Genomic DNA, 27707 nt, shown 5'->3' with positions numbered 1-27707 from the left:
CTTGCGGTGGTAGAGTTTTTAGCTGAATCTAGAACAGAAGCTGCTGTTAAAAAGGATAATTGGTATGCACGGCAACAAGAACTGTTTGAAAGAGGAGTCCTGCTCCCAGATTTGCTTACAAAAAAAAAAAATCTGAAAGCTATATTTGAAAGTTGATGTAAAATGAGTATCATGAGCACAGATTCTAGTAAACTGAAGAGCATTTTTTTTCTTGTGGATATTGTAAACATTGAAAAATACAAAGCAAATAGCCCTTCTGCCATGATACACAACTATAATAGGGTTACAGGTGCAAATAGACACAATAATTGTGTTTCTACTTTTGTAGTATACTTTGCTAGGTGTGTAGTTTGTCCTATATTACATAAGCAAAACAGTGAGAAAATGTAGATTATATGAACATTTTCTGTATGTCATTTTGATTTTAAACAAAGATGATGCCCTTATATGCATGACATTGTTTGTCAGAATTTCAAAAGATTTCTCTTTTTTTATGTATTGGGCCATGTTTTTAAATGTCATTGCTAGTGATATTGACACAAAGTTGGAATTTTGAGATTTGTATTAGCAGTTGAGGCTTAGAGCTATGTTTTCCCCTGGATTGAATGATGAATTGTAAAGCAGAGACCTTTTGAATGTAATCGTATAAATAAATACATTTTGATTTGGCAGGCTGTGATTGGTTGATGTTTTTCATGTAGTTATGTTATTCAGGGGGTATTTAAATTGCGTTTAGATTTGTTGTAGTATATTGATCGAAGTATTGTTACAACAAAGATGAAAGTGCTTAAATTTAATAATCTGCGCTCAGTGATTCCTTCGTCCTAGGACCATAGGAGGTTACTAGGTTAACAGCCCTAGAGCCTTTTTAAGCCTAGCAATTTGCATCCCAATTTTCACATTTATCAGTGTTTTGTGTTCCAGTGTATATGTATGTATACATATATTTGTCATTCGTGACTTTGTCTGATTTTATAAAAGGTAGTATAACTTTTATAATCTTGTTTAAGACAAACTAGAAAAAATGATAAAGCCATAAAAAGTGAGATAACCTGACTGCCGACTGTGAACTCCTTATACCAAGTAATTGTAGGAAGCAATGACAGATGCATTGTTAACTTATTAAAAAACCTCATCAGTCAAGGTAAGCATATTATAGTTGTTCTTTTGATCGTAACGTGTTACTTTCTGTTCTTGAAGATGGTAACATTGAATTTAGTTCCCAAGATATTGTCTAGAGTTAAATTCCTTCCTGAGTTATTAAGGAACACATATTCTGATTACGATCAAGGGAATAATCATAATACTGTCTGCGTTCAGAAATACTGCCCAGGTAATGTGAATAATGCTTAGATGCTGTAGTATCACTGACCAGCACTGCACTGAGATGCTATAAAGTCACATGATTTGTATATTTTTCCTAGTGCTTGCCAGAACCACTGAAAGCTGTTGTAGAGAGCAGTGGAACATGCCATCAGCCGCCTAAAAGAAAAGCAGTAATATGGAAACGTAGCAAATCCTCATCATTTGACTCATCAGGAAAGACCCCACAAGAAAGAAGGTTGAATGAAACTTCAGATTCCATAACCTCAACTGATGACCAGGTGGGTGTGGTATAGTCGTACTACTGATTTTAAAAAAGGTTTCTGTTAATATCGGATTGTGTTGCTTTTGTTTCACTTAAACAAAAAAAAATTAAATATTTTTCTCATTTCTTTGTACCCCCAGGAAAAAATTAATTTAGAGTTGCTTGTCCAGTCTAAATACGCGGAATTACATAAAATTCTCAATCAGTTGCATGAATTTCTTCATAATAAAGAACACAGACTGATAGAGAACATCAGGAGTGGAGAGCCTGGGGTTCAGAATGAGGTGCTAGAAAATCTGGGCAACATCAAGACTGCAAGCATTGCCATTCGGGAAGCAATATCGGATACAAACTTAAAGGTGAATCAGTGTCATTAATTTACTCCTCCTTTGGTAAGAAATCACTCTCCACTGTAAAGTATAGTCCTGTGTTCTTATTAATGCACCACAGAGGCTCTTTCTGCTTTGCCTGTTATTTCTTAAAACCCTAGTCATGCACTTTGTATCTAATATGTTTGATAGAAATGCATCTGATGTTGACAGTCTTCATTCTATTCTCAACGAGTGGGTTTGGATCCGATCCATCGGATTCGACTCTGCCGATGCTAGAGCTCACAGCCACCATATCTCTCTAGTTTCTACCTTACCAACAGTACACCTACCCTGTTACCTCAGATCTTGTTTGCCACGTCTAGCTGTTGGATGCAGTCTACCAGTTTCTCTCAAGCTATATTAGATAAGTAATTTTTTTTGTTAGAAATTATTTTAAGTAGTTTTTTTTAGTTTTAGCCTTTAGTCTGTAGATTTTTGTAGTTAATAATGTTGCTGTTTTTCTCCTTGCCCTTACGACTTCATTGTAAATTCTTACATACCATTCTTGGTATCCCCTTACCTCATTTTTCTTGTGTGGTATCTTTGAAGTGGTATAGTTTTAACTTTTTTTCCCTTTTGTAGTTGCTGCTGTTTCTTCTTTTCATTTCCTTTTTGTACTTGGTATTCTTAGATACTATCATGAGTATCTCCGTCCCTTTATGACCTGGTCATAACTCTTCATACTATTGGTGGTATCCCTATGTCTCCTTTTCCTTCTTGTTAATAACAAAAAAAATGAGGTTACCTTTTCTAACTTGAATTGCCTTTCTACTTGAATTTCTACTTATTATTATTATTTGATTTAGATATTGCATGATGACTGACAAACTTGGGGGTTTCAAGAAATTCTGCAAATGTGGGCATAAGTTGCCTCTTTCGGATGCATGCACCCTTTGTGTGTACTGCTTGGGTCCATTACACTTAGATGAGGACTGCGTGGTTTGCCACAGATTTAATCTGCGAGCTTTAATAGAAGATAAAAACAAATTGATATTGAAAGGTCTCCTCCCTTCCTGTTTTTGAGAAGCCATGTTTCAGTCTCAAAAGTCTTAAGCCTTCCACCTCATCAAAATCTTCTCAGACTCTTCCCCGGAAGAGAATTGCTAAACATCCAGTCTTAGCCCTGGATCAGAAGAAAATGAGAATTCAGGACCCGAATGGTGCTTCTGATCTTACAACATCCAAATCGACCATTACTGATCCGTCACAATCTAAGTTGGATCAGAAAGCAAAAATCATCAGATCAGAAAGAAACTTTGTAGACTGTATATTGTCTTCGTTCTAGATATTCTCCATTGGTAGATGCAGTTCCTGACAAATTTCCATCACTTTTTTTTGTGTCGGCCAGCATCCCCCTTCATTTACTCTACTCATTCTTTGAGAAATCTCACAAAAGAAGATGTGGAGAGAGTGGTGAGGAATATCTATTGGCACAGGGGTAGACTGGTTTTCCATCAGCACCTACCCCTCTGAGTCAGGTTACCTGACCTTCTACCACACCTCTCTTGCAATTTCCTCCTCTAACACCATCCATTGCCGTAGCATCTCAGCATCCCAGTCTCCCAATAAGTCAGTCTCAGATCTGAGAATCACTGTATCCTTGGATCCAACATCATCTCTGAGACCTCCGATCATTTCGGATCCAAAGAGCTCTCTGAGCCAAAGCCTGCCTGCCGGTTGTGGGGTATAGCATTTGACTCCAAAGTTTTTGGAACCATCTGTGTTCCTCTGTGCCTCAGCACTGGATAGTTCGGCTCCGACTTCCTCCTCAGGGACAGTGCCGACGGATCGGAAAGAGGGATAATTCGGAAAGCTGCTTTTTCGAATCAGAGCCTCTCTCTAGCTCCTTTGAGCTCTGCCTTTGAGGCTGAGAAGAGTGTTCTCTGCCTTGGTTGTCTTGACATAACCTTCCCCCTGAGATTCTACATATTCTACCATGATACTCCAGTGCCTGGAGCCTTAACTTTCTGGACATTCTGTACCAAAACTTCAGGTTGCTGCCTAGGGAATTTTGTTTTTCTCTTTCAATACTTCCCCAGAACATCCCATTGAGGAAGTGCCCAGGAAGAGGGTATGCAAAGGAAGTACCTAGACTCCCCACAGGAGTCCATTACCAAAGACACTGATTTTGACGAGGGCAATGGGTCCCCATGGTCACCTCCTGAAGATATTCCCTTCAGAGACATCCTAGAAATCCTTAAACAAAGAGGTGGCTGAATATCCTCCAGCGCTACGCTGGATGAATCCATTCTCCTAGAGGCTTTCGGTACAGGGTTCTCTACTTCATGGGTGACTCCACCTGCCGACAAGCTCATTGACATGATCTCTAGACAGGCATGGAAGGAGCCTGACTCCATAAAAGCCATACCTCAGAGATCAGACAGGATAATGAAACCATCTGTTGACAAACAGTTTTGGGGGAAAGGGGTTCCAGTTGATGCCATGGTAGTTGCAGTGGCGACAAAGAAGGAACTAGCCAATGAGAGTTCCACTGTCCATCCCCCCCAACAGGCAGTCACGGGTGAGGTGATGGGCTGACTGGGGAAGCATGTCTTTGCTTCAGCAACCTTTGCCTTGAGGTTGTTGAACTATTTGGCAAACTTTATTAGACTTCAGAGAGATTTGAGCAAGGAATTATCAAATACTCTTATCAGGAATCATTTCTGCAGAAGTTAAAGATTCGGTAACTTCTCAGTTGGCAACCCTGCAGTCTATATCTAATAGTTCCATGAGGTTAGTTTCCAGTTTAGCGGAAGGGAGCTCAAGAGCTGTGGGCTCAGGCTTTTCCATGAGGAAGCATGCCTGGATGCACTTGTGTGATTTTGCTGAGCCATTTAAGTCCAATTTCATCAATGCTCCCTTTGACAGAACTACTCTTTTTTTTTTTTTTTTTTTTTTTTTTTGACCCTGAGGTGAAAGAAACCCGCTCCAGGGATCTAAACCTTGTCATCATAATGAACAAAACATGCTGGAGGGATAGGTTCCTGACCCAGAGGCTCCCCAGACTCTGGAATAGACTGCCCATACATGTCAAGCAGAGCACCTCTCTGGCCCTCTTCAAAAAGAACCTTGATGATTGGATGGGAGATAGGAAATTCACCCCGGGGATCACGTCAGTCACCTTGCTAGACAGGGGTCCAGGGAAGTAAATATTGTGGTAAGAAATAGCCAGGGAATTGTTATGGCTAGGCTTGTATAGGCCCTATGACTGATAGCCTAGTACCAACCTCTGAACCTATCCAGGTGTGAAAAGGATGAAAACACCTTGTCTGCTGTGGGCATATGTTTCCCCCCAAAAAAAAAAGATCCTACTCCAGGAATCTGTGGAGTGGCTGGAAAATTTGGTTCAAAAAGTCCCAAGATTACCATGACACATGTGGAGGAAGGAGAGGGGAACACCACTGGATGTTGTCACCCTCATGGTAGAGGTGGCCCACAAAACCAGGGTTCACGAGAATCTCTCTTTGATAAACCCTACCAGCGCTCCTGAACAGAGGTCCGACTGTCCACCACCGGAGATAGTCGGGGGACGTTTATCCCTTCACCAGAGAGCCTGGCTAGACTTAAAAGATACTTGGGTGTAGAGGATTATATCCAGAGGTTATACAATACATTTTCCCTACCACACCACCATGTCCCAGAAAAATCCCCAGTGTTTCACCCAGTCGGAGGGATCAAGTAGCAATTCAGATTGAAAAGCTGCTAGAAAAAAAATCCAAGAGGTCCCACCAGACTAGATAGGATCAGGAACTTACACAGAGTTCTTTTTAGTGCAAAATAAACAGGGGACTGGAGACCAGTTCTGGATCTCACATAGCTAAACAAATCTTCATCAAATTAAGTTCCGGATAATCATGGTTCAGTCCATTCTCCCTTTTCTGGGCAAAGATGACTGGATGTGTTCAACAGATCTTCAGGATGCCACATAAAATGAACAGGTGATCCAGAAAGTACCTACACTTCCTGCTGGGAGCCATCCACTACCAATTCAGAGTATTGCCCTTTGGCCTCACCACAACCCCCATGGTGTTCAAATGCATGGCAGTAGTAACAGCTTACCTCAGACTACAGGGATTCCGGGTGTTTCCCTACCTGGACGACTGGCTTATTAATGCTCCAACCAGGCATCAGCACATACATGCAAGAGATCAGGTTCTCCACACCTGTGCTCTCCTAAGAATAACCATAAACTACAGCAATTCACAACCAACTCGGACAGTGGAATTTCTTGGAGCACTGTTCAACACATACTGCCGTTGCTTCCCTTCCACCACACTGAATTCAAACAATAAGGTCACAGGTTAAAAGGCTGTAGAGATCACATCAATCTCAACCTGCACACTTCTCCAAACTCTAGGCCTCATGGTGGTAGTGATAATCTTAGTTATGTTGGCCAGATTTTACATGCAGATCCTCCAGAGGAGGTCGGCTACTCGGTGATCAGACTTTCATCAGTCAATGTCATATTAGATAAAAATTACCAGCACTTGCAAAAGAGATCTCTATTGGTGGATCCAATCTGCTCAACTTTGTCATGGCCATCCCTTCATTCCCCAGCAGTCCAAGGCCATAATGACCATGGATGCTTCCCAGATGGTGGGGGGGGGGCATTATCTAGGAAAGACGGCCCTGGGTACTTGGTCCCTCAAAGAGGCCAGTTTGCATATAAATGTCTTGGAGATGAGAGCAGTGCTGTTGGAGTTGCAAGCATTTCAAGATGTTCTTCCCTGTTGGACAGTTGAGATTCAAAAGGACAACATGTCAATTGTCTGGTACATCAACAAACAAGGAGGAGCCAAATCTTATCCATTATCTTCCGACTGCCTCTTTTAGCGATGCACATTCTGGGGAGATCAAACGTGATTGCAGACAAACTGAGCAGGTGCAATCTTCTTCCACATGAGTGGTCCCTGAACGAGAAAGTGGTGGATGAGATTTTCTGTCAGTGGGGCCAGCCATGTCAGTCGTTTTGCCTCTACCCTTAACAACAAGTGCAGCAACTACTTCACCCTGATTGCCCCACAGGGGTAGTCACCAAGGGGTGCTCTACTTCATGATTGGCCCCCTAGTTTCCTTTATACCTTCCCAGCAACTCCATTGATTCCAACATTTCTGCAGAAAGCTGCCAGATCGAAGAGCACAGTAATCCTCATTACTCCCTGCTGGCCTCGACAATTTGGTTTCCCTTCCTATGGCCTCACCTGGTTCAACCACCATGGAACCTAGTTCCAACTTCGGACCTCCTGTCTCACTCGATGGGTATGTCACACCCTGATATTATAAACCTCAAGCTGACTGTGTGGCTTCTCTAGTTCCCTTAGTAGCCAGACAATCTATGCTGTCATCACCTGTCTGACGTATAATTTTGTCTTCCCATAAACCTTTGACAAGGAGAATATATTCAAGTAAATGGAAAAGGTTTACCCTTTGGGCTCAGCAACATACCCCCAGATTTACAAAACTTCTGTGCAGGACTAGCTTAGTCTTGCACAGAAGCGCCTGTTTAGAAGCAGGATGGCAGCACGCCATGCATATTAATAAGGCACACTTCCCGAGCTCCTAGGCTTACACGGAGCGTGTAAGAGTGCAGGGGGTGTGTCTGAGAGCAGAGGTCTCAAAATAAACACGTCCCTGCAATGTAGAACAGCAGAAAGGGGTAAGGAATGAGCGAGACCACTCATAGGTGTCCGCATCTCCCCGCCAACAGTCCCCCATGTGTACAACAGCAACAGTACATATAAATAAAATAAAGAAACCCTGTTATATATTTTTTAAAAATCCGATTAAAGCTAACTGTATGTGAGCGGGTGTGCCCATCCTTAGCTACGTTTAAAGCAGCTTAAAAAGCAGAAGAGGATAACAAATAAGATATATGCAAATGAAGCAGCATAGCAATAATGTAGTGGGCAGAGCATTTGCCTTACAAGCAGGCATTCCCGGTTTGAGTCCCACTGCAGCACATTCCATTTAACATGGCAGAGCATGTTATGACCAATATGTTTGTTGCAAAACCCACTAAATGACATATATTTATGAACTGGAGTACTGCAGGAAATGCACGTGAAGTGTCAGTGTCATAATGAATAAGGCACTAGTAAGCAGGTTTAAGCACAAATAAGCAGTCATAAGCATAGTTAAGCACTAGTAAGCAGGTTTAAGTGCATTTGCGCGGGGGTAAGCAATGCCTGCACTGGCTAAGCAATTCTGAAGCCAGCTGTCTGTAAGCAGATGTAACGGCAGGTTAGCAGTGCTTACCTAGCTCAAAAGTGCCTTAATCACTCTGTATCCAACGGCCCTTGTTCTGCCCATCAACAAAATAAACATCCATGCAGGTCTCGAACCAGGACCCTATACACCATAGTCCCAGCAGTTCTCCACCAAGCCATCACAGAAGTACAGAAGAATGAGGTAGTAGTAAACATGTCCTCACCATAGTATAACCAAACTGAACATGTGAAAGGCATCAGTATACAGTCATATGTGCCATAACCCAAGAAGTGAGGTGTAATTGTAATAAGAGTGTCAAAGTCCCCAATAAAACGCAAGGACCCCACAGAGTGTATGTACACATCAATCAGTGATACTAAACAAAAAAATAAGGTGTAATAAATAATAACACAATGCCAAAAAGGCATTATAATGAATGTGTAATGTAGGCAACGCTAAGCATTGCAGAGGCCAACTTAGGAGGTGTGAGCAATGTGTAGACCAGCTAACTCTTTCTGGCCAGTGGTATACCCCTTTAAACAATGCCAATCTTAGGTAAGCAGGTTTGCCCATAGCTTAGCCTTTGCAAAACCGGCCAATCACAGAAAAGTGTGGGAAATTGGCCCCACTTAAACCCAAGAGGCGGGAATACAGCTCGTAACTGGTTGTAGCTTCCCCTTGCAGGCACTATGGCAGTAAGAGGTGAAGGAGTGCGCTTCCAGGTGCAGCGTTGGTACATCCAGGAGTCCAAGGTCATGGCAGGATTCCTAGTTAAAGACCATGCACAGAGACTGCTGCAGGGCCAGTACCAGGGCTCCCAGTATAAGGCGGAGGCCTGGGACCATCTCGCCCGCAACTTCACCAGTGCCACTGGCATACCCCGAAGGTGAGCAGGTCAGGCACCACTATGCCGACCTGAAGCAGCGGAAGGGTGTCCTCTTGGAGGAGTGGCTCCAAGAGGCTAGAGCATCAGGGGATGTCCCAGCTGTGCATAAGTATCACCCCAGTATGTGTGTAAAGTGAAAGGTCAGGTATATCATGGATAGGTATGGCTAAATATTCCTCTTATGTCCTCCACAGCTGCAACAAAGTGGGCCGTGAACCAGGAGGCCCACATCTGCCGCCTGGCGCGGTTGCGATGTGAGGCAAGTCAGTGCTTTTACTGTCATAGGAAATAAAAATAGTAGTAAATTAATTGCTAGTATAAAACCTGTATTGTTCAAGGCACATACTGCATACACTAGAGAAGATGGCAGGAAGAGTCTTGTATTGTTTGTATGGCAATCAAAGTGTAATATCCTGACAAAGCAGGTCTAACTGCTGGACTGCATGTGTATATTCTGGTATCATATGGTAATGTAGATTTGCAATCATGTAATAGTACTGTATTATTAATCACTGTTACCCACACCATGCACCATAAATTAAATGTGTAGGAATGCCTGTATATGACAGGTGTAATCCCCAGAGGCCATTTAGTACAACTGAGAGACACATATTCAGTAAACAGGGAAAATGCACATGCAACTGAGATGTGAACTGTTTTTTTAGCACACACAGCCACGGTTCGAATCCTGACAGTGGTAGTAGTCTGCATACAGAATCATACCCCACAACTCTACAGATATGTCCAGAATGTCTGTTAAAGTGGCCCATATCTAATGCCTATCAACCTGTCCCCCTGGGAAATCAGTGGGATGATCCCAGACGTATAGGCAGCAAACAGGAAATACAACTGATTGACACACATCTGCGACAACAAACCTGGCACACTAGCAACACACCAATGCCTTATTTGACTAAGAAGCCACGTATGTCCCATTTACACCCCAACTTGTTAAGCTGTGGTCAGTGTGTGTACAGTAACAGAGTGAGATGCGTAATAGTAATGTGGAACCTAGTACTGTATGTGGGAACAGTCTGGTAGTGCTAATAAACATTCCTCACACAGGTCTGTCAGATACCAACACTGTGCCCAGAAATACAAGAATGATGTGCAGTTGCTCTAAATAATGAGGTATTACACATCACTGTCACCCTCACTGTACTACAACATATAACTGTGTAGGAATTCTGTATAAGAGTGTTGTTATACAAGGTCAGAATGCATAAACACAGGAGATTAAGACAGAAAGCAGATTGGAGATGTACAGCAATATCAATATAGCAGACACAACTATGATGAGCAGTGTTTAAGTTGTAGCAGACACAGCCATGATCTGAATTCTGGGAGTGGAATTAGACTGCATACAGATTCATACCCCACAACTGTACACATGATGCCAGAATGTCCAGTATATGTGCCCATATCTGCTGCCTATCCCCCGCTAAGTCTGTGGGATGATCCCAGATGTGTAGCCAGCAAACGGGGAATACAAGTGATTGTCAACCATCATGAGAACACACCTGTCACTGTAGCAACCCCTGAAACTGTTAGACTAATATTTCAAGTATGGCCTATCTACACTCCCATGTTGTCAAGCTGCGACCAGTGTGTGTACAGTAACAGAGTCAGATGTATCTGCATAATACTAATGTGTAATCTGGAACCTTGTGTGGCAACAGTCAGGTAGTGCTAACAAGCATTGCTCCCACAGGTACGTTGGACACGAACACTGTGCTGAGAAATACAGACCAATATAACCTGTACTGGTACCGTCCACCCTGGTACTGTAGGGGATTGTGAGTGTTGCAGGTAGGCCAGGCTGAAGGTGCTTAGCTGTTCTCCCCTCCTTCCCTAAAGTGGTTAGGCCCCCCTTCTGTTTTCTGGCTCCTTCTCCTTCTAGCCAGGCCCTTACTTAACTACAGTGGGGTCCCCCCTAGTTCTTCAGGGTCTCTGAAAAGAAACATATGCTTCATCTGAATGGAAAGTGGATACAAGACAAGTGGCCTGCCAGACCAGCATCTACACATATCAACAAGATGAAGATAGCAGTAGCAGTCAGTTTGCATTGATGGCTTTCAAGGTTCTCTCTCAGGGCAGGTGTTGATTAAACAACAAACAACAACTGTGGTGTGGTATATCAACAAAGGGGGGAACACATTCTTATCCTCTATGCAGGCAAGCAATGATTTGCCTAAAAAGTTCACACAGCTTGGAAAGTGGGATGCCTTTTCGCTCAGTTGGGAAAATCTTCATGTTCATCTAACAGCCTGGCATATTCTGTTTTGAACCACAGCAGGTCTCAGCTTCCTCAACAAGTTTTGAATATGATTATGGAGTTTGTCTTTCTCCTCCATTAAGATTCATGCTGCAGCAATTTCAGCTCACTATGATTGTGACCCACCATTATTTTCTACTGCTGAATTGAAATTCTTGTCATGGAAGACTGCTTTTTGTTGGCCATTACTTCTGCAAGAAGGGTTTCTGAATTGCAGGCCCTTATGGCGGTTGAGCCTTTTGATTTTCCATCCTTCCTTTATGCCTAAGGTGGTTTCTAGTGTAGCTTTAAACCAAACTATTCATTTGCCTACTTTTATGCAGATCCCCAAAATAGGGGAAAAGATTTTGCACACTTTAGATGTACACAGGCAGTTATTATTTAAGCAGGACTAGGGATTTCAGGCAGTCTCAGCAGTTGTTTGTTTCTTTTGCTTTGAGTTCTCAGGGTAAGCCTGTGTCAAAACAAACTATATCTAAGTGGCATTACATTCTGTTATTCCCATCATGGCAAGGAGATTCAGGCAGCTACTTGGAGTTCAGTGCATACTTTCTCCAAGCATTACCACCTTCCTCTCTATTCTAAATCCAGGGCTGGTTTAAGTGTTAGGACTGCAGCAATGTGGGATGAAGAACATAGTACAGTTTTGTACCTACCATAAATGTAGATGTTCATCCACATTTTGTCTGGGATGGGTTATACATCTGAGGTATATTGTGTTTTGTATATATTGTATATATTGTACATACTCTTGGTGTTAGGCTGGTTGATTGTTTAGCTGTTGCCTATGGGTTTGGACCTTTTAAGTGTTAGGACTGCAGCAATGTGGATCTTCGAACATCTACATTTATGGTAGGTACAAAACTGTACTTTTCTCTGAATAATAACATATCACTGGTCACTGTCACCTACACTGTGCTACATAATATAACTGTGTAGGAAAGCATGTATATGTATGTGTCGGGTCACTAAATGTGGTAGAGGGCAATATTCTAGATATGTCCAGGCACACCAGCATGTGGTCAACACATGGCCAGAGTCTGTGCAGAAAGAGTTGGATAGCATAGTGCAAAACATCAACCCGGAATCCGGGCGTATGTGTACAAGCAGTCAGTGTTAACAAACATTCCCTCCACAGGTATACCAGGAAAGAGGTGTATACTGCAGGTAAAACTGGTTCATGTGTAATGATGTTGACAGCCATATCAGTGTCCAGTATAGGTCTATAGGGTAGTGTAGTAAGACTTGTAAGGTGCAGATAACAGCACTGACTAGGAAAGTAATGTGGAGTACAGGAATATACTACTTGTTAATTGACATCTTTCTCTCCCCCAACCTTATCTCCAACAATAATCACCATACCCACCCCAACTGGTATGTACCGACTCTGATAATGTGCACTTGTTTGGTAAATATTTTAATGGTTCTCATGCATGTGCCATATTGAATTATTCCAACATTGTTGGCATGGTGCCATCAATGTACCTGCATGCTGCTGTTATTACCACTGTGATCTCATATATGCATGTGTTTTGTTTGCTATGCAACTGCTCTTTATCTGGTGTTTGAGTTAATGGGAATATCTATGCATGCTGTTATACTTAACGCTGGGATGTGTTGACTATTACTAACCCATATATGATGTTGAAATCTAAACACTATAGCACGCCTGGAAAGGCCTGTCCCAGGAGACCCACTTGTCCCATCTCAGCTGGCCGAGGCATTGGGCACCAGCATGTCTGGGGCCCAACCCCGCACCTCCCGGTCTATTGGTCCTGCACCACCTTCGGGTGGAACTGCCTCAGGGGATGTGGCTTGCCCCCCCGGGAGTGGGCATAGACAGGCACTTGTTAACCGTCACCAGGACGGGGTTGTGGTGCATAAAGCAATCAAGAAGCAGGTCGGTGATCTTCTACGCCAGCTTGAGGGCCATGTGTCACAATTAGAGAGTCAGCCTGGCTCTGCATCTCAGCCCCCAGCACAGCCACCTTCAGGACTGTGAAAGTGCAGTGGTGACTGCCTATGTGTGGGACCTCAATCCCACTGTTACCACTAGGGGGCTTGTGGGCTTCCGATATCCCAACACCACTCCCCATCAAGGTGTTTACCCCCCCACATGTGTCATATACCGCCCTTGTATGCGTCTTGTGTGTCTTGTCTGGTAACCTACCCAACCTACCTCCGCAAATATACCTACTATCCCTCCCCAACATCGCACTCTCACCTGACAAAAAAAAGGGCAATCTGTTCCCACAAAAAAATCTCGCCCCATACATAGCTGTCCATTTTGCACACATGTCCACTGCACACATGTAATTCGGTCTAATTGGCATCACAGCTTATTATTGTTGTCTCACCCCTCTCTCCCAGGGGTTTGAGTGTCCAAATCTACCTCCAAATTTAGAGTATATGCACAGCTGTTGCTGTAGAAGAAATGGGCGACTATGGACCTTCCCTACACCGTTCCTGCACATCCCTAGCTGTTTTCCCTACTGTCTTTCCCTCTTTGTGCCCCTTTTTCACCACTTTCCTATCAACCCTTTTTTCTTTTAAAGAAATTGTGCCCCTTTTTCTTTTAAAGAAATTAGTGCGGGGGTAAGCGAGAGTAATCACTTTTAAACAGTAGTAAGCGGGTCTAAGCCTGTTTGCGCAGGGGTAAGCAATGCCTACACAGGTTAAGCAATTTAGAAGCTAACTGAGTATCAGAAACTGTAACCGGAAGTTAGCTTACAACTGCTTTAAGGTGCCTTAATCACTCTGTATCCAACTGCCTGTGTTCTGCCCAGCAACAAAATAAACAGCCTCTGCAAGGCTCGAACCCAGGACCCTGCACACCATAGACAAACTGATTTACCACTAAGCCATGCCAGATGTACATAAATCTGATGTTTTCAGAAACATATCATCCAGCCCAGCCATGCAACAGTACAGAGAATGTATACCAACATCTAGATGTGTGTGTATAAATATATTAATATCTAAATAGATGCAACATATCTATATATGTAGATATATATATATATATATATATATATATATCTTTGAACATATATACATGCAAATGGCTACATCAGCATATATGTCTACATATACACAGCAAGTTACATATATGTACGCAGATATATATCTACGTAGATATATACGGACATAGTTATATATAAGTAAGCAGATGTATATATCTATATAGGTATATGTGGCCATACATCTGTGGATAGCAGTGGTAGATTAACAAAAACAAATATGTCCACATGCACCGGTAATGGGGTTGAGAGGCCCCAAACAATATATGTCTTGTATGAATAGGCATTCCTCCCCACAGCCAAACATGTCCGCCCTGCAATACACTACCAAGTGTTGCAGATCCCATAACCAGGACCTGACATGACATGGGCACAATATGTTAACAGTACTACATCCCACCTGTATGATGTCAGGCTGGTATTGGTAACATATCATGTAGTACAGTCTGGCTGCCATAGGAAATGTAAAATGTGGAAGCTATCAACACCCCCAGGATACATATACACAAACACATATGCAGATACATATACATATATATATATATATATATATATATATATATATATATATATATATATGTGACTACACATACACACGCAGAGATGTACAGTAAGATACATATGTAGAAGGTGCACGCAGTATGGAACAGCCACAATGCCTACAGTTCACACCTGAACAGCTGGACACTGTATGAGCTCACCCATACAAATGACATATGTTGCCTGCAAACATATACCCACAGAGAGGTCATAGGATAAAATGCCACACACAGGTTTGCAGAAATGGAATACCTTTATTTGTGTACTATTACAGATGTATATGCCATGTCATATAGCTGTTCAGACACTGACATCCATATAAACAGAGTAATGCAACTGTGAAACTGTTCTACTAACACAGTAGTCTGGAAAGGTTCACAACTGTTGCTGTCCAGGCCAAGCCCTTCAAATCGTACAATAGTAATGATAGACTGGGCCACAGGATACCACACAATCAGCAGTAAATGATGCAGGTGTATAGTCCAGCAGCCCCTGTCTACACTGTGTACACAATCACTAGGTGGTATAGACTTCATTTGGCCAAATTGGATGTAACTGATACATAACAAGGCATAACTGACACCATCACAGGCACACTGGCAAACAGAACAGTCTGTATGGCAGGAGGCAGTAGGTCTGCAGTAACCCACTTTATGTAAGTAATGCCAAAGTAGGTGCAATGTATGGTACTGTACATCCAGATACCTTACGACAGCCCACCCCTGATACCCCCACAGTTTGTAACATCTTAGGTTATGTATGGTGCACCCCCCCCCCAGACTCAATAATACAGGGCCATATACCACTGTTACATACACTGGCCTCTGTAGTGCATATGGGCACACATGTATTGTGTAGGTGAAGCACACACACATATATGGCACCAGCCCCACCATGTGTATTGGGGATACAACAGCAGTGGACTGCTGGCAGGAATGGCAGCGCGGTATGAGTATATGTGCATATGTCTCACTATCTGTGTATGTGTAGACATATAATGCTCTGTATATGTATATATCTGGGTGTGTATATGCATATCTATGTACATATACACACCCATCTCTATATGCCAATATGTACATGTGTAATTATCTATATAGATGTCTGGATAATTATATGTACATATATATTCACCATATGTCCTGAACATGGGGTGTAACCCTATCTCAGCCCCTATAGTCCCAACTCCGTAGTGCAAGGGGATGTCAGTATGTATAGCAGGTATAGTAGTAGACTATTGCTACTATAATAGGGATCGTCTTCACAGACATAGTGTGTGTGGGGTGGGATGTCGCATCTGCTTTTCACATGTGCACCATTGGCTACTGACAGACACCCTAAGGACATCTTAGTACAGTACTGCTGCAAGCACGTAATGCTCCTGTGGACTACAGAGATATTGGTCAATAGATGTGGACATTCTGACACACTCTGTACAGTCCAGAGGTGTACACAGAACCCCTTAGTGCAGAATATGTGGACCAAGCATGACAATGTGGATGTTAACAGCCATGTAGATGTGTATAGCACATAACAACTGGTATACATTTACCCCCATAGTTTATGCATCCACACACCCCTGTCTGTCCTGACACATAACTGCTGGGATAGAGGTGTCATGGCCATATACTACCCACAAGATATTGGCATACATCTGTACAGCATCCCACCGCTCCATTTGACATACATGACTGTTAAGGGAGGCCCGGCAGCAGTACATCTGGCAAGTATCTGCACATGACATCTCACTGGGTAAGTACACTAAGTTGATAGGCATGTAACAAAGCACTGTACAGGCTACAGACAGACTGGCTCAACACTGGCCTACATCTCCTATGGGGGAATGCACATGTACCTGCATATATAGCAGGCTCTACAGGCATGTGACAGCACAGGGTAAGATACACCTGTGTGGAAGTGCATAACCACAACCAATGTGAACACAGCCACATATGGTAAGCTTGCATGATTTTACAGTATATGGACTATCTGTTCTACACCATCATTATATGTGCCACTCACACACTAGCCCTACAAATACTGGGCCACTACACAGTGTGGCCTGATGCTCATCTGTGATACGAGACGTGTGTGTATGGCCCTACAATCATGTAAGCCAATACGGTAACATACAGTGGAGCAGCATGTAACATCAGATAGGACAGAACCTAGAACAAGGACATCTACTACAGTCTGTACACAGGCCAAGGTACATATTGACAATACACACACTGTCGACATTCACCATAAGTACACAGACCTCAGTACTGTACCAACAACCACATAATGTCCAGGTTATGTCATCAATTATAACTCCTACTGTACGTAACGTGTAGCAGTCTGATATCTCACTGGCTTGTTGCCAGATATGATGACACAAATTATGGTGTAGAGCACATATGCACCTCTTAATGCATGACATATGTACAAAGGTTTACAGAGTTGTGGGTGAAAGCACATACACAGGGCCAATTGACATGTTGCTGTGATAACATCTTACATTTACTGTTGTAACAGGGTTTGACGCAACATACGTCCTATGAGGGATATGATGTCAGTAACTGTCCCGGCTTTCAACATCTACAGACTGCAATCCTCACACTACATTCTGCAGTTCACAGATACATGCTCTGTGGGTAACCCATGAAACTAAAGGCACCACACTCTGCCCAGTCTGCAGATGACCCCACAGATGGGGAGTCCTCATAAAATAGAACTAACATGACAGGTATTAATACGTGTAGGACAGCCATATCCGCACACACCCTGTTTAACCAACATTACTCCAAATGCAGTATAGCAGCACTTAGTCTCTAGTCAGGTCAGGCACATCCCCCTCCTTTGTGTTGGCCTGTTTCCACAGTGTATGTTGTCAGAGGTAAATCCCCACTCCATCTGAGATGCTGTTTGCCAAACAACAGATAAAGTTCCTCCTCACAGTGAATGGAAAGACAACACTAACATGATATTCCTAGATATTGGTGTGTGTTTCCATGCAGTTGGCTATGGGAATGTTACCACAGCTGTTCCACATGCAGTCATCTAGGGGAAGGCTGCAGTTTGTGCCGGGGCCATCAGCTGATCATGCGCATCACTTAAAATACACATGCTGCTGCCTAAGGAAAGCAGGTGTAGGTCTCCACATCCCCCAGTGAGGGAGTGAGAGAGGCAGACAGAGGCACTGACAAGTCAGGAGGGGTGGGATAGAAAAACCTAAGCATGTTTGTGTCACCTACCAGCTCAGGGTATCAAACCCCTGACGACTATGTAGTGCTATCACAGTCCTATGCAGTTATTGGATGCGCCACATAGATTACTTGTTGTGGAGTCCTCAGAACATATATGTGATGGTGAATGATATTTGCAACAGGGATATGGTAGCTGTACAGTAGGTGAAGTAAACGTGCCCGTCTGCATGAATAGGTGCTAGCGTCAACACAGCCACACTCTCAAAGGGACACACACACATTGACACATTTGGCAGGGCCAGGGATACAGCTCGTCACTAGTGAGATTGCCACAACACATTACTGTGCAGGTGTCACATGCACCACATGGATCATATGGAGGTTATATGGGCAAAGGGTATGGGGAGGTGTCTTGACATCAGACAGCATGCTTCAGTATGCCACTGGGGTTTGTAGTGAGTGTGGATGTGATGATACGCATCATTCAACACACACAAAGGGTGCCAGTACTGACATGCATGGGTGCATTTCTGCACAGGTATGTGGTGGTCGACTGTGCTAGACAGCTATACAAGGCTAGGTGATGGGTATATCTTGGCATCAGGCCACATGACAATGGTTTGCATTGTGGCTGAGGGCTGTGGTTTCTGCATTTACCCACACAGGTGGGTATTGTATCCACCATCCAGTCCCCTGGGTGACTGTTGCATGTGGCCAATGCTGTGCATCGCTTGCCATGTATGTGTTCCATAGTCCATGACATGGACGGTGTCTGGGATGTGCACACCTCCCACATGCATGTACAGTGACATGTGGAACTGTACCTGGGGTGTCAGGCCCTTGTTTTGTACACAGATTATCATCAGATGTGCCAGTCTTGGCCACCTGTGGCAGGAACTAGTAATGGACAGCAGGTTAACCCTGCACCTACATTGATAGTATGCTAACGGCAATTGCTGGTGTCAGTGGCATCTGTCCATACAGGGCATGTTTTCAGGCATGGTATGTCTTTTGTGGGCCACATGTGATGACACCACCGGTATAGCAGGTGTCCAGTGTGGTACATGGGGAAGGTGAACTGTTTGCATGTATGTGCTTATTGGACAGATGGACAGGGTGCCATGCCCTCTGTAGGCCATGGCAATCACTCCATAGTTACTATCTGTTGCCAGTATGCAGTGTACTACACACACATTGGCTGTTGCCTCGGCATGTGTGTGTGTATAAGACATGGGTTGAGAGTGTGCTCTGGGTAATACTGGGGTTGCCAACTGTGGATTGCGTGGCCTTGATGTCACATGTGTGGGTCTGGATTTGCACCCCAGCCTCTCGGCTGTTTTACATCTGCTATCCCTGTACAGTGGACATTGTGATATATACTAGGGCCACCATAAAAGATATTTGCAAAACCTGCTCCACATTCGGCCCAGGTGTCACACACACACACCCACCTCCACACAGGATACGAGTTAAAAACTCACACACACCTGTCATGTCTGGGAGTAGAACCCCTACCTAGTTTATTACACTACAGCTCTATGCAGTGCTAGTATGCTCCTTGAGATTATTGGAGTACTCCTTCCCCAAAGGTGTATATCACATTGGATGACATCAGCAGGATTGCCAAAGTAGGCCATTTGAAATGTACTGAGTGTCACTAGCCTAAAATGCATTGCTCCCTACACAGACATTGAAGCACACACAAAACATCCACAACTGACATGTGTGGGTATAGAACCCCTAACAGAGGTCTATATCACACTACAGCAGTATGCAGTTATGGCACGCGCCACAGAGATTACTGGGATACAACCTTCCCAGAGGTGTATTTCTAGGTGGATTACATTAGCAGCCTTACCAAAGTAGAGCATTTAAATTTTAGGGGGTGTGACCATCCTAAAAAAACATTGCTTTCTACATAGACAGGGTCAGACAGACACACACACACACACACACACACACACACACAGAGTTGCCAAGGCTGGGGTTAGAACTCCTACCTAACTAGTTTATCACACTACAGCAGTACACAGTTACGGCACGCACTATGGAGATTACTGGGATACAACCTTCCCAGGGATGTATTTCTAGGTGGATGACATCAGCAGCTTTACCAAAGTAGAGCATTTCAATTCTAGGGAGTGTGACCATCCTAAAAAGCATTGCTCTCTACACAGACTGAGATGGACACACACACACAGTTGCCAAGGCTGGGGTTAGAACTCCTACCTAACTAGTTTATCACACTACAGCAGTACGCAGTTATGGGATGTGCCACGGAGATTACTGGGCTAAATCTCTCCCAAAGATGTATTTCACAGTGGATGACCTCAGCATGCTTGTCATAGTGAGGCTATGGGGAGGGCAGTGTGTGTGCATAGGCCATAACCCATTCATCTAGGGGTTGGCACGCCACATGCGGGCACAACATATTTCACAGGTACATGTATACAGCTGCTAGATGACTACTTCCTTGGAACAGTCATGTTGCATAGCTGGCACGTGCACCACATACTCTGTAATACTGACATATACCAGTGGCTAGTATCTGCAGTGAGTGACATCTGACCCTCGTGTGGTTGTGGCCCTTTGCCTGTGTGCCGGGTGGGACAGGCCTGGATGGCTCCTTGTCACAGTCACCCTCTTTCACACATCTATGCATGTCTACCTTTGGCTTATTATAGTGTGTTGTCCTTGCATATATGCTTGTATTCCTATCCACTGTGTGTGCAATGCATGAGTGGTGCATACTGAGGAGTGTCTGCACTAACATCTGTGGCTGCCAGATATGTCTGGCCCCTGGTGTTTGCATACATGGCCTTCATGTGTTTGTGTGTGAGCATGCCCAGTATGACTTTTCAGTATGTTGTTGACTGGCATTGCCTTCATTTCTCTGTGTGTGGGCATGCCCAGTATAGCTGTCTGTATTGAATGTGTGGATTGAGTCCAGGTAGTTTGTATTGCAGTAATGACCTTTGTGTTGTACACCTACAGGTAGCATGCTGTCTCTGCAGGGTATCAGTCGATCATTTGGCATGGACTTTTACTACATTTCTGCATAGGATGGGGGGCACACCTAACATTTCTACACAGGATTGGGGGGGGCACACCTGAATGTTACTACATTACTGTGTAGGATGGGGGGGCACACCTGACTATTTCTACGTTTCTACACAGGGTTGGGGGGGCACACCTGACTGTGACTTCATTTCTACGTAGGATGGGGGGCACACCTGACACTTGTACACATTTGCTAGGACTGTACTCCTATGTCGGGTACTCCATTTCAGTCTGTAGTCTTACCTATCGTGCTGACTAGAGGCATACCAGTGTATTAGATATCTTACCTTTTAATTACCTGCATATTAGTTTCTGACTTCCTATCCTTCAGAACTGACATCCACTGCTTGACCTGCTGTAGTCTGTGTAGGCGGGGGGGTTACCCATAGGCCTCATTCAGAGGCCATAGCACAGCCTTTGTGTTTATCTACACCTTTCCTGCTGGCTGTTGGGTATGTGAACCTCCCCCAACTGGTATGTCACTTAACCTTGTGGGTGTCCCAGTATTGAGGGTGGTGCTGCAGGGTTGCCTATGTCGGATGCACATGTACACTTCCTACACATGATTAAGCACAGGTAATGTGATGTTTGGCATCCCTTTTACTGTATGTGAGAGTCAGAGAGAGGTGTTATTCCCTGTGTCCCTCCTGTGTCCGTGCTATACGTTGCATCTTTGCCAAGGCCAGGGCATACTGGGCACGTCTCCTTCTGCCTGCTGGGGCAGGCTCAGGTTGTTCCTCCGAGTCACACTATGCCTGTGCAGGCCTTGGCAATGGTGTGGGGCTGTTTGGCCCTGGCTCGTGCTGTTCCTGCAGGATCATATTTTGTAGCATGGCACATACAAGGACAATTTGGGTACATGTAGCTGGTGAGTACTGCAAGGCTCCACCGGATGTGTACAGGCACCAGAACCGTGACATGAGCATCCCAAATACACGCTCAACTACAATTCTGGCTTGTGTGTGTGACTCATTATGGAGTTCTTGTGTGGGTATGCGTGCATCTAGGTGACAGTCAGGGATGTCCCCATTGGCAAATCTCTGGTACAGCTGCGTCAGATGCCAGATGTGGTAATCGTGATAGCTTCCAGGGCAGCCAGCACACACATTCATTATTATGCCCTGGGCATTGCACATGACCTAGCAGTTGATGGAGGAGAAGCTGGCTCACCGGGTGGTGCTTTGCGTATATGTGTGCAGTCTATAGCACCCACTACCTCAGGGTATTCTGCTATTTAGTGGAACAGTTGCATATTGCTGGCCAATGCCTCACAGGTGTTGGAGAAATATATGTGCTCACCAACGTGCTGCCATGGCATGCAGGAACTGGTAGAGTACCCTGGATGCTGATGTCTGCGAAATCCGCATCATATCACCAGTTGGCCTTTGGAAGGTACCTGTAGTTAGTATTCGTAGGCCTACACATACTTTTGTATCCACTGGGATGGGTTCCCGTCTGTTAGCTCTGTGTGTGAGGCGTGGCCGGCAGCTCAACAATTTGCTGTAGGAGGTCCTGTCCACCCTATAGCGCTCCACTCTCTCCAGCTCATGTAGCCCCTGGTAGGTTACCCTGGGTCTGTACACTCTTCTCCGTCTCCTCACTGTGGGTTGGTCAACAGCATTCACATCCTCACTACCCTCAGCCTCTTCCACAAGTTGTTGTATGATAGCTATTGCAGCCCCTATCATTTTGCTGTTGAGTGTTGAAAGTTCCCTGCTTGTTTACACCGGAGGTATAGAATGTGGGAAAAACCAGAGGGGAAGGTATTTGCATAGTTTATAGTAGTATTCTGGGCTGGGCTGGTCTGCTGCCTATGTAATTGGCTGATTCTGATACATTTTACCTGCCAGCTAAGCTGGTTCTCCTTGATTACCTTCGTACTGCTTTTTTCCCTTCCCATTGCCTTCCTGTTTAAGCCCGTGTGCACGCCGTGTAAACAGAGTGCTCAAATGTGCACACTGCTGCTATTTCGTGGTTTGACTTCTTTTTTCTTCCTATAAAACCCAATGCACGGCGCGCACACCCACTTAGGCTTCGTAAAGAGTGCTAAGCAGGTTTAGACACACCCCCTAGCTTAGCTGTGCTAGGCTAAGAGCAAACCCGAGCCACAGGGCTCCAATCCACTTACAGTATGCCTAACACACACACCCATGATGTCACCCATGATGTCACCTAACTCCTAGGCTTGCACCGAGCTATTACTACTCTTACACTGTTGAGACCTGACTCACATGCTGGGGAAAACTGGGATTCACTATCCTTCCCCTCATTTGCATAGGATTGCCTGCTAATGCATCATTACATATCTCCCACTGAGCCTCCCCCATTAGCAACCACTACTCACTGGCCATGTTGTCTTCTGCCTGCCATTGACTTGCATGGCAGAATACTGATTTTAGTTAGAATGCTTAATTTAGGTTCATTTTGTTATTTTCCCCCGATCCCGTTTGTGCGTCACTGCCCTTTGCTTAAACGGCCGAGATCAGCTAAAAAAAGATTTTTGTGTTTTTTTTTTACTGTTTGCAATGCCATTGGCCTTATACTTGGCCATTGGCATGCTTACTACATGATATGCAGCCTTTTATTTGGAGCTGTCACAGCTCCATTTTGGATTTTGCAGAAATGTACTCTGTTAGTAACAGAGTACATTTCTGCAGGTAGCACTAGTCTTGCATGGACTGTTGCAAGCTTCCTGGATTGCAAAATCACCTAATTTGCGTAGATTTCTCCTGCAAATGGGGTGATTTGCATACCACGGCTTAGTCCGTGCAGGAGCGCTCGTGCACGCCCCTGTAGGCTGTTCTTGGATCGCACGGCAGACTTATTGCCTGCTTGAACTCCTGCAACAATGTTGCACTCCATGCAAGCTTTTGAGAATCCGGGGGATAGTCTTGACCCTTTTTCAGCTCCCATCTATCACATTTTAAATTTCCTTGCTCACCTATTTCAAAATGGTGTCAGTACTTCAACCGTTAGAGTACAGCTAGCAGCAATTTCAAATTACCATACAAAACTTAACAGTGCATCCATAGCTTCTCATAAATTAAGCAAGGTTTTCTTAAAAGGGAAACTTCTAAAGTCTCCTTTTATAGACCCTACACCTCCATGGGACTTGAATTTGATGCTTCAGCCTCTCGCACAACCTCCCTTTGAACCAGCAGCTACATGTGACCGTAATTATATTTCATGGAAAACAATATTCTTGGTTGCCATTACTTCCGCAAGAAGAAATTCTGAGATCCAAGCACCATCTTCTAAACCTCCTTACTTAGTTTTCCACAAAGATAGTGACTTTACATACCAACCTGTCCTTTCCTCCAAAGGTGGCATCAGAATCCAACATCAGTAGTACTATCAATTTGCCACTGTTTGTTTCCTAAGTTTACCAACAAAAGAAAGCGAAGGAAAGCAGACCAACTGTTTATTTCCTTCTCTGAACCAAAATTGGGAAAACCAATTTCCAAAGTTACCCCATCAAAGTGGCTAACAAATTGCAACTCCTTTATCTATGATAAAGTGGGCATTTCTCTCACACATCCATTAAAAGTACACTCCACTAGATCCGTGGCTACTTCCATGTTTTTTTCAGTCAAGGATGTCTATGGATGATATTTTTGCAGCAGCAGCTTAGGCTACTCCTAGTACCTTTATCACTCATTATTGGTTGGATCTGGTCTTCAGAGGTAGGACGTAATTTGGTTCTGAGGTGCTGAAATATCCTTCCTTGAGTCCACCCTGGATACAAGTAGCTATGGATTCTGTCCCACTCATTGAGGATAGAATAAAGACTGACAACATCAGATAAAGAAGTTACATACTTACCATAACGTTACATCTGTGGTGTTAATCTTCTTTCTTCCTCAACTACCCTCCACCAACCCCCATCCTTGACTTCTGGAGGAACAAGTATTAATATGGTCTCTATACATGTATATAACTCTGGATATTGCTTTCCATAATTCTCTTAATCTTCCTATGCTAATGTAGCACCAGACAAGATCTGAGGTAACTGGGTAGTTATATTGTGGGTAAAGGAGACGCTTGAGTGATCTGGTGACTGCGAGCTCTAGCATCGTCCAAGTCCGAACCAATGGATAGGATCCAAAAACACTTGTGGAAGAATGAAGATCGACAACACAGATGGAACGTTATGGTAAGTACATAACTTCATTATCTTGGCCATCTTTTTTTTTTTATTCTGTTATGGTGGTTTAGTTAAGATTTCAATCTAACTATTTCTGTATTTGTTACAGTTTATATAAGTTATCTATGATTTTTTTTTCAAGACATCTGTCATGTAGCTAATACTTCATTTTCTGACTTCTGTTTTACACTGCTTGACTGCTAGTAAATTGATTATCTGAAGCATTTGGGCCTACTTTTAATTTAGCGATCCTCTGTTCTGCATTCTGCAATCCAGTGACACCTGCCTATTCATGTCTGTAGCTTGCCTGTTTCTTACAATGTATTGCAGAGCAGTCAGCTACATCCAGTCCTTTCCTGCATCCCCATCCTTGCTGTGTTCTTGATTTACATCCCTGTTACAAGAGACTGTTGAAGCCTCCATTGTTTCCTTAGACTTTGACGTGTTGCTCATTTTCTAGCGAATATTTTCTTTACCTTTCCTACATCTACATTCTTCTTCAGTATTGCTTACCAGTAAAAACTCTACCTCCTGTAAGGCTGATCTTCATCTTGTACAAAGACTTGCACAAAAAACACTTTTGTGAAGCAATGTAGCCAGCACATCATTATTTGCAGGCAGTGACATTAAGTAGTCTTATTGCCTACAGCATACTCTACACACCTGTCACGTCTGTCAGCTATAGGCTGTGTGCTACATGAGTTCTGCCATCTGTTGCTGTTGACAGTTATTTGTGTCCTAAATCAACAGCTATTGATTGTAATAAACTTTTGTTAGCTCATGTCCTAAAGTTATCATTCTCTTACACTGTGTTGTTACACAAGTTATATGAGGATGTAACCTTTTAGCACTGAAAGTAATTTGCTTTGATATTAAAAGTCTGTGATTCATTACCTTTCAGCTGTCCTTGGCTTTCATGGGCTTCCTTGGTCTTTGCCACAGACTTCGTCTACCCATTTTGAAATGTATGACTTTAGAAAGCACCAGAAAAGACTATTTTCAAAAAAATAATAGAATTTTATATATAGAATACTTAACTCTTATAAAAATACAAGTTAATGCAAATAATATTTACTATCTTTAAGTGAATGGGGCAAGCATTTAAAAATGTCCTACTTGTGGCACTTTGTTCCTGATTATTTTTAGCTTTGACTGTAATCGTTGAGATAATTAATTGAGCATTTGAGCTCGCCTCTGTTCCAGTAGTGCAGTTTCTAATTTCGCCTGTTAAAGGAACTAGCTGAGGCACTGTTGCTGCTTTCATTTCATTCCTTCTACAGATTTAGAGGCCTCACTTGTTATTTACAAGAACTGTTTTGCTTGTATACGCTTACATTCTCCTAAACTCTGCCCACATGTAAATTTTGAACCTCTCACTCTTTATATGATGGTCAGTGTCTTATCAGGTGCACTGCAGTGTTATGATTGCTAAAAGACCCTTTTACAGCTGTTTTTATCATTCCATTGTCCTTTTTTTAGCTGATGTCTTAATGTTATTCTGTGTTATGATGGGTTGTGGCATTCTAATACTTGTTCTTTTTACTGCTGCCCAGCAGACACTGTACTCACAGACCCATCATCGTGTTTCGCTTTCTTGCCTTTTAAAGGTACAACAAGAACCAGTCATACTAAAGCAAGAAAACACACAGATGAACAACAGAGAAACACAGATATCCTGATGTGCACAGTCTGCACTTTCCTTCTCCCTACTTAAATAATTGAAGCATTTGCTTTTTACAGTTTGATGCTCTCTGTCCTTACCAATAAAGATGTTTTTAAATGACTGTCTAGGAGCAAGGACAATTTCTGAAATTAGGTGGTGCTGCGGTAACGTTGTCGCCTCATAGCAAGACGTTGTCCCATTCGACTTTTAGCTAGAGTGTTTTCTGTGTGGAGGCATACGTGAATGGGGCAGGCCTTCGTTGAAGGTTGTGCGTCGGGGCTGGTAACCCGGTACATAACAATCCACTTCCAGTTATTAGCGGACCAGAGTTCCGCTGTGGCGACCCCTAACCGGGAAAAGCCGAAAGACACAAACAAAACCAGTTTGGCTTCCTGTTTTTCCACTAGATGGCTGTTGTACATAATAATTACTGTTTCATGCCTCACAGATGCATTCCCATGTGCTCTTTATATTGACCCCCTTTCCTTGTGCAGATGTTTTCTTTCTTTTTTTTAAGAAAATTTTTTATTAATTTAACATATTTACAATATATACAAAGAAAAGCAGAAATTCAACATTGCATATTGTTATACAATGATAAGAATACACTGAAACATCAAGATAATCTTATACGTTTTAACACAGTAAGCCTTGGTATTTCAATAGCAACATTTCAAGGTTACCCCAACCTGTAAAAGTCTTAGTATGATTTATTCTGATCATTTCTTTTTCAGTTGTACTTAGTAGTGATGTTAAATTTAAAAA

The 27707-nt window shown here is 43.3% G+C and overlaps 1 protein-coding gene across 3 annotated transcripts in view; it reads left to right on the top strand.

The window, feature by feature from the left end:
- Positions 1–27707, top strand: part of LOC122813843 (nuclear factor 7, brain-like) — a 235896-nt gene that overhangs the window by 75926 nt on the left and 132263 nt on the right. For 2 of the 3 annotated variants that reach the window (XM_044086378.1, XR_006366737.1), the window contains 2 exons: positions 1425–1604; positions 1729–1947. In XM_044086378.1, coding sequence (XP_043942313.1) covers positions 1425–1604; positions 1729–1947 — 399 coding nt within the window. Of the gene's footprint in view, positions 1–1424; positions 1605–1728; positions 1981–27707 lie in introns of all 3 variants that reach the window. The other variant, XM_044086379.1, reaches the window with a different exon arrangement.

Source organism: Protopterus annectens, chromosome 10.part0 (genome assembly GCF_019279795.1).
Source record: "Protopterus annectens isolate FY-2018-M chromosome 10.part0, PAN1.0, whole genome shotgun sequence".
NCBI lineage: Eukaryota > Metazoa > Chordata > Ceratodontiformes > Protopteridae > Protopterus > Protopterus annectens.
The sequence above is the reverse complement of the archived record's forward strand: the minus strand, read 5'-3'. Positions and strand labels throughout refer to the sequence as shown.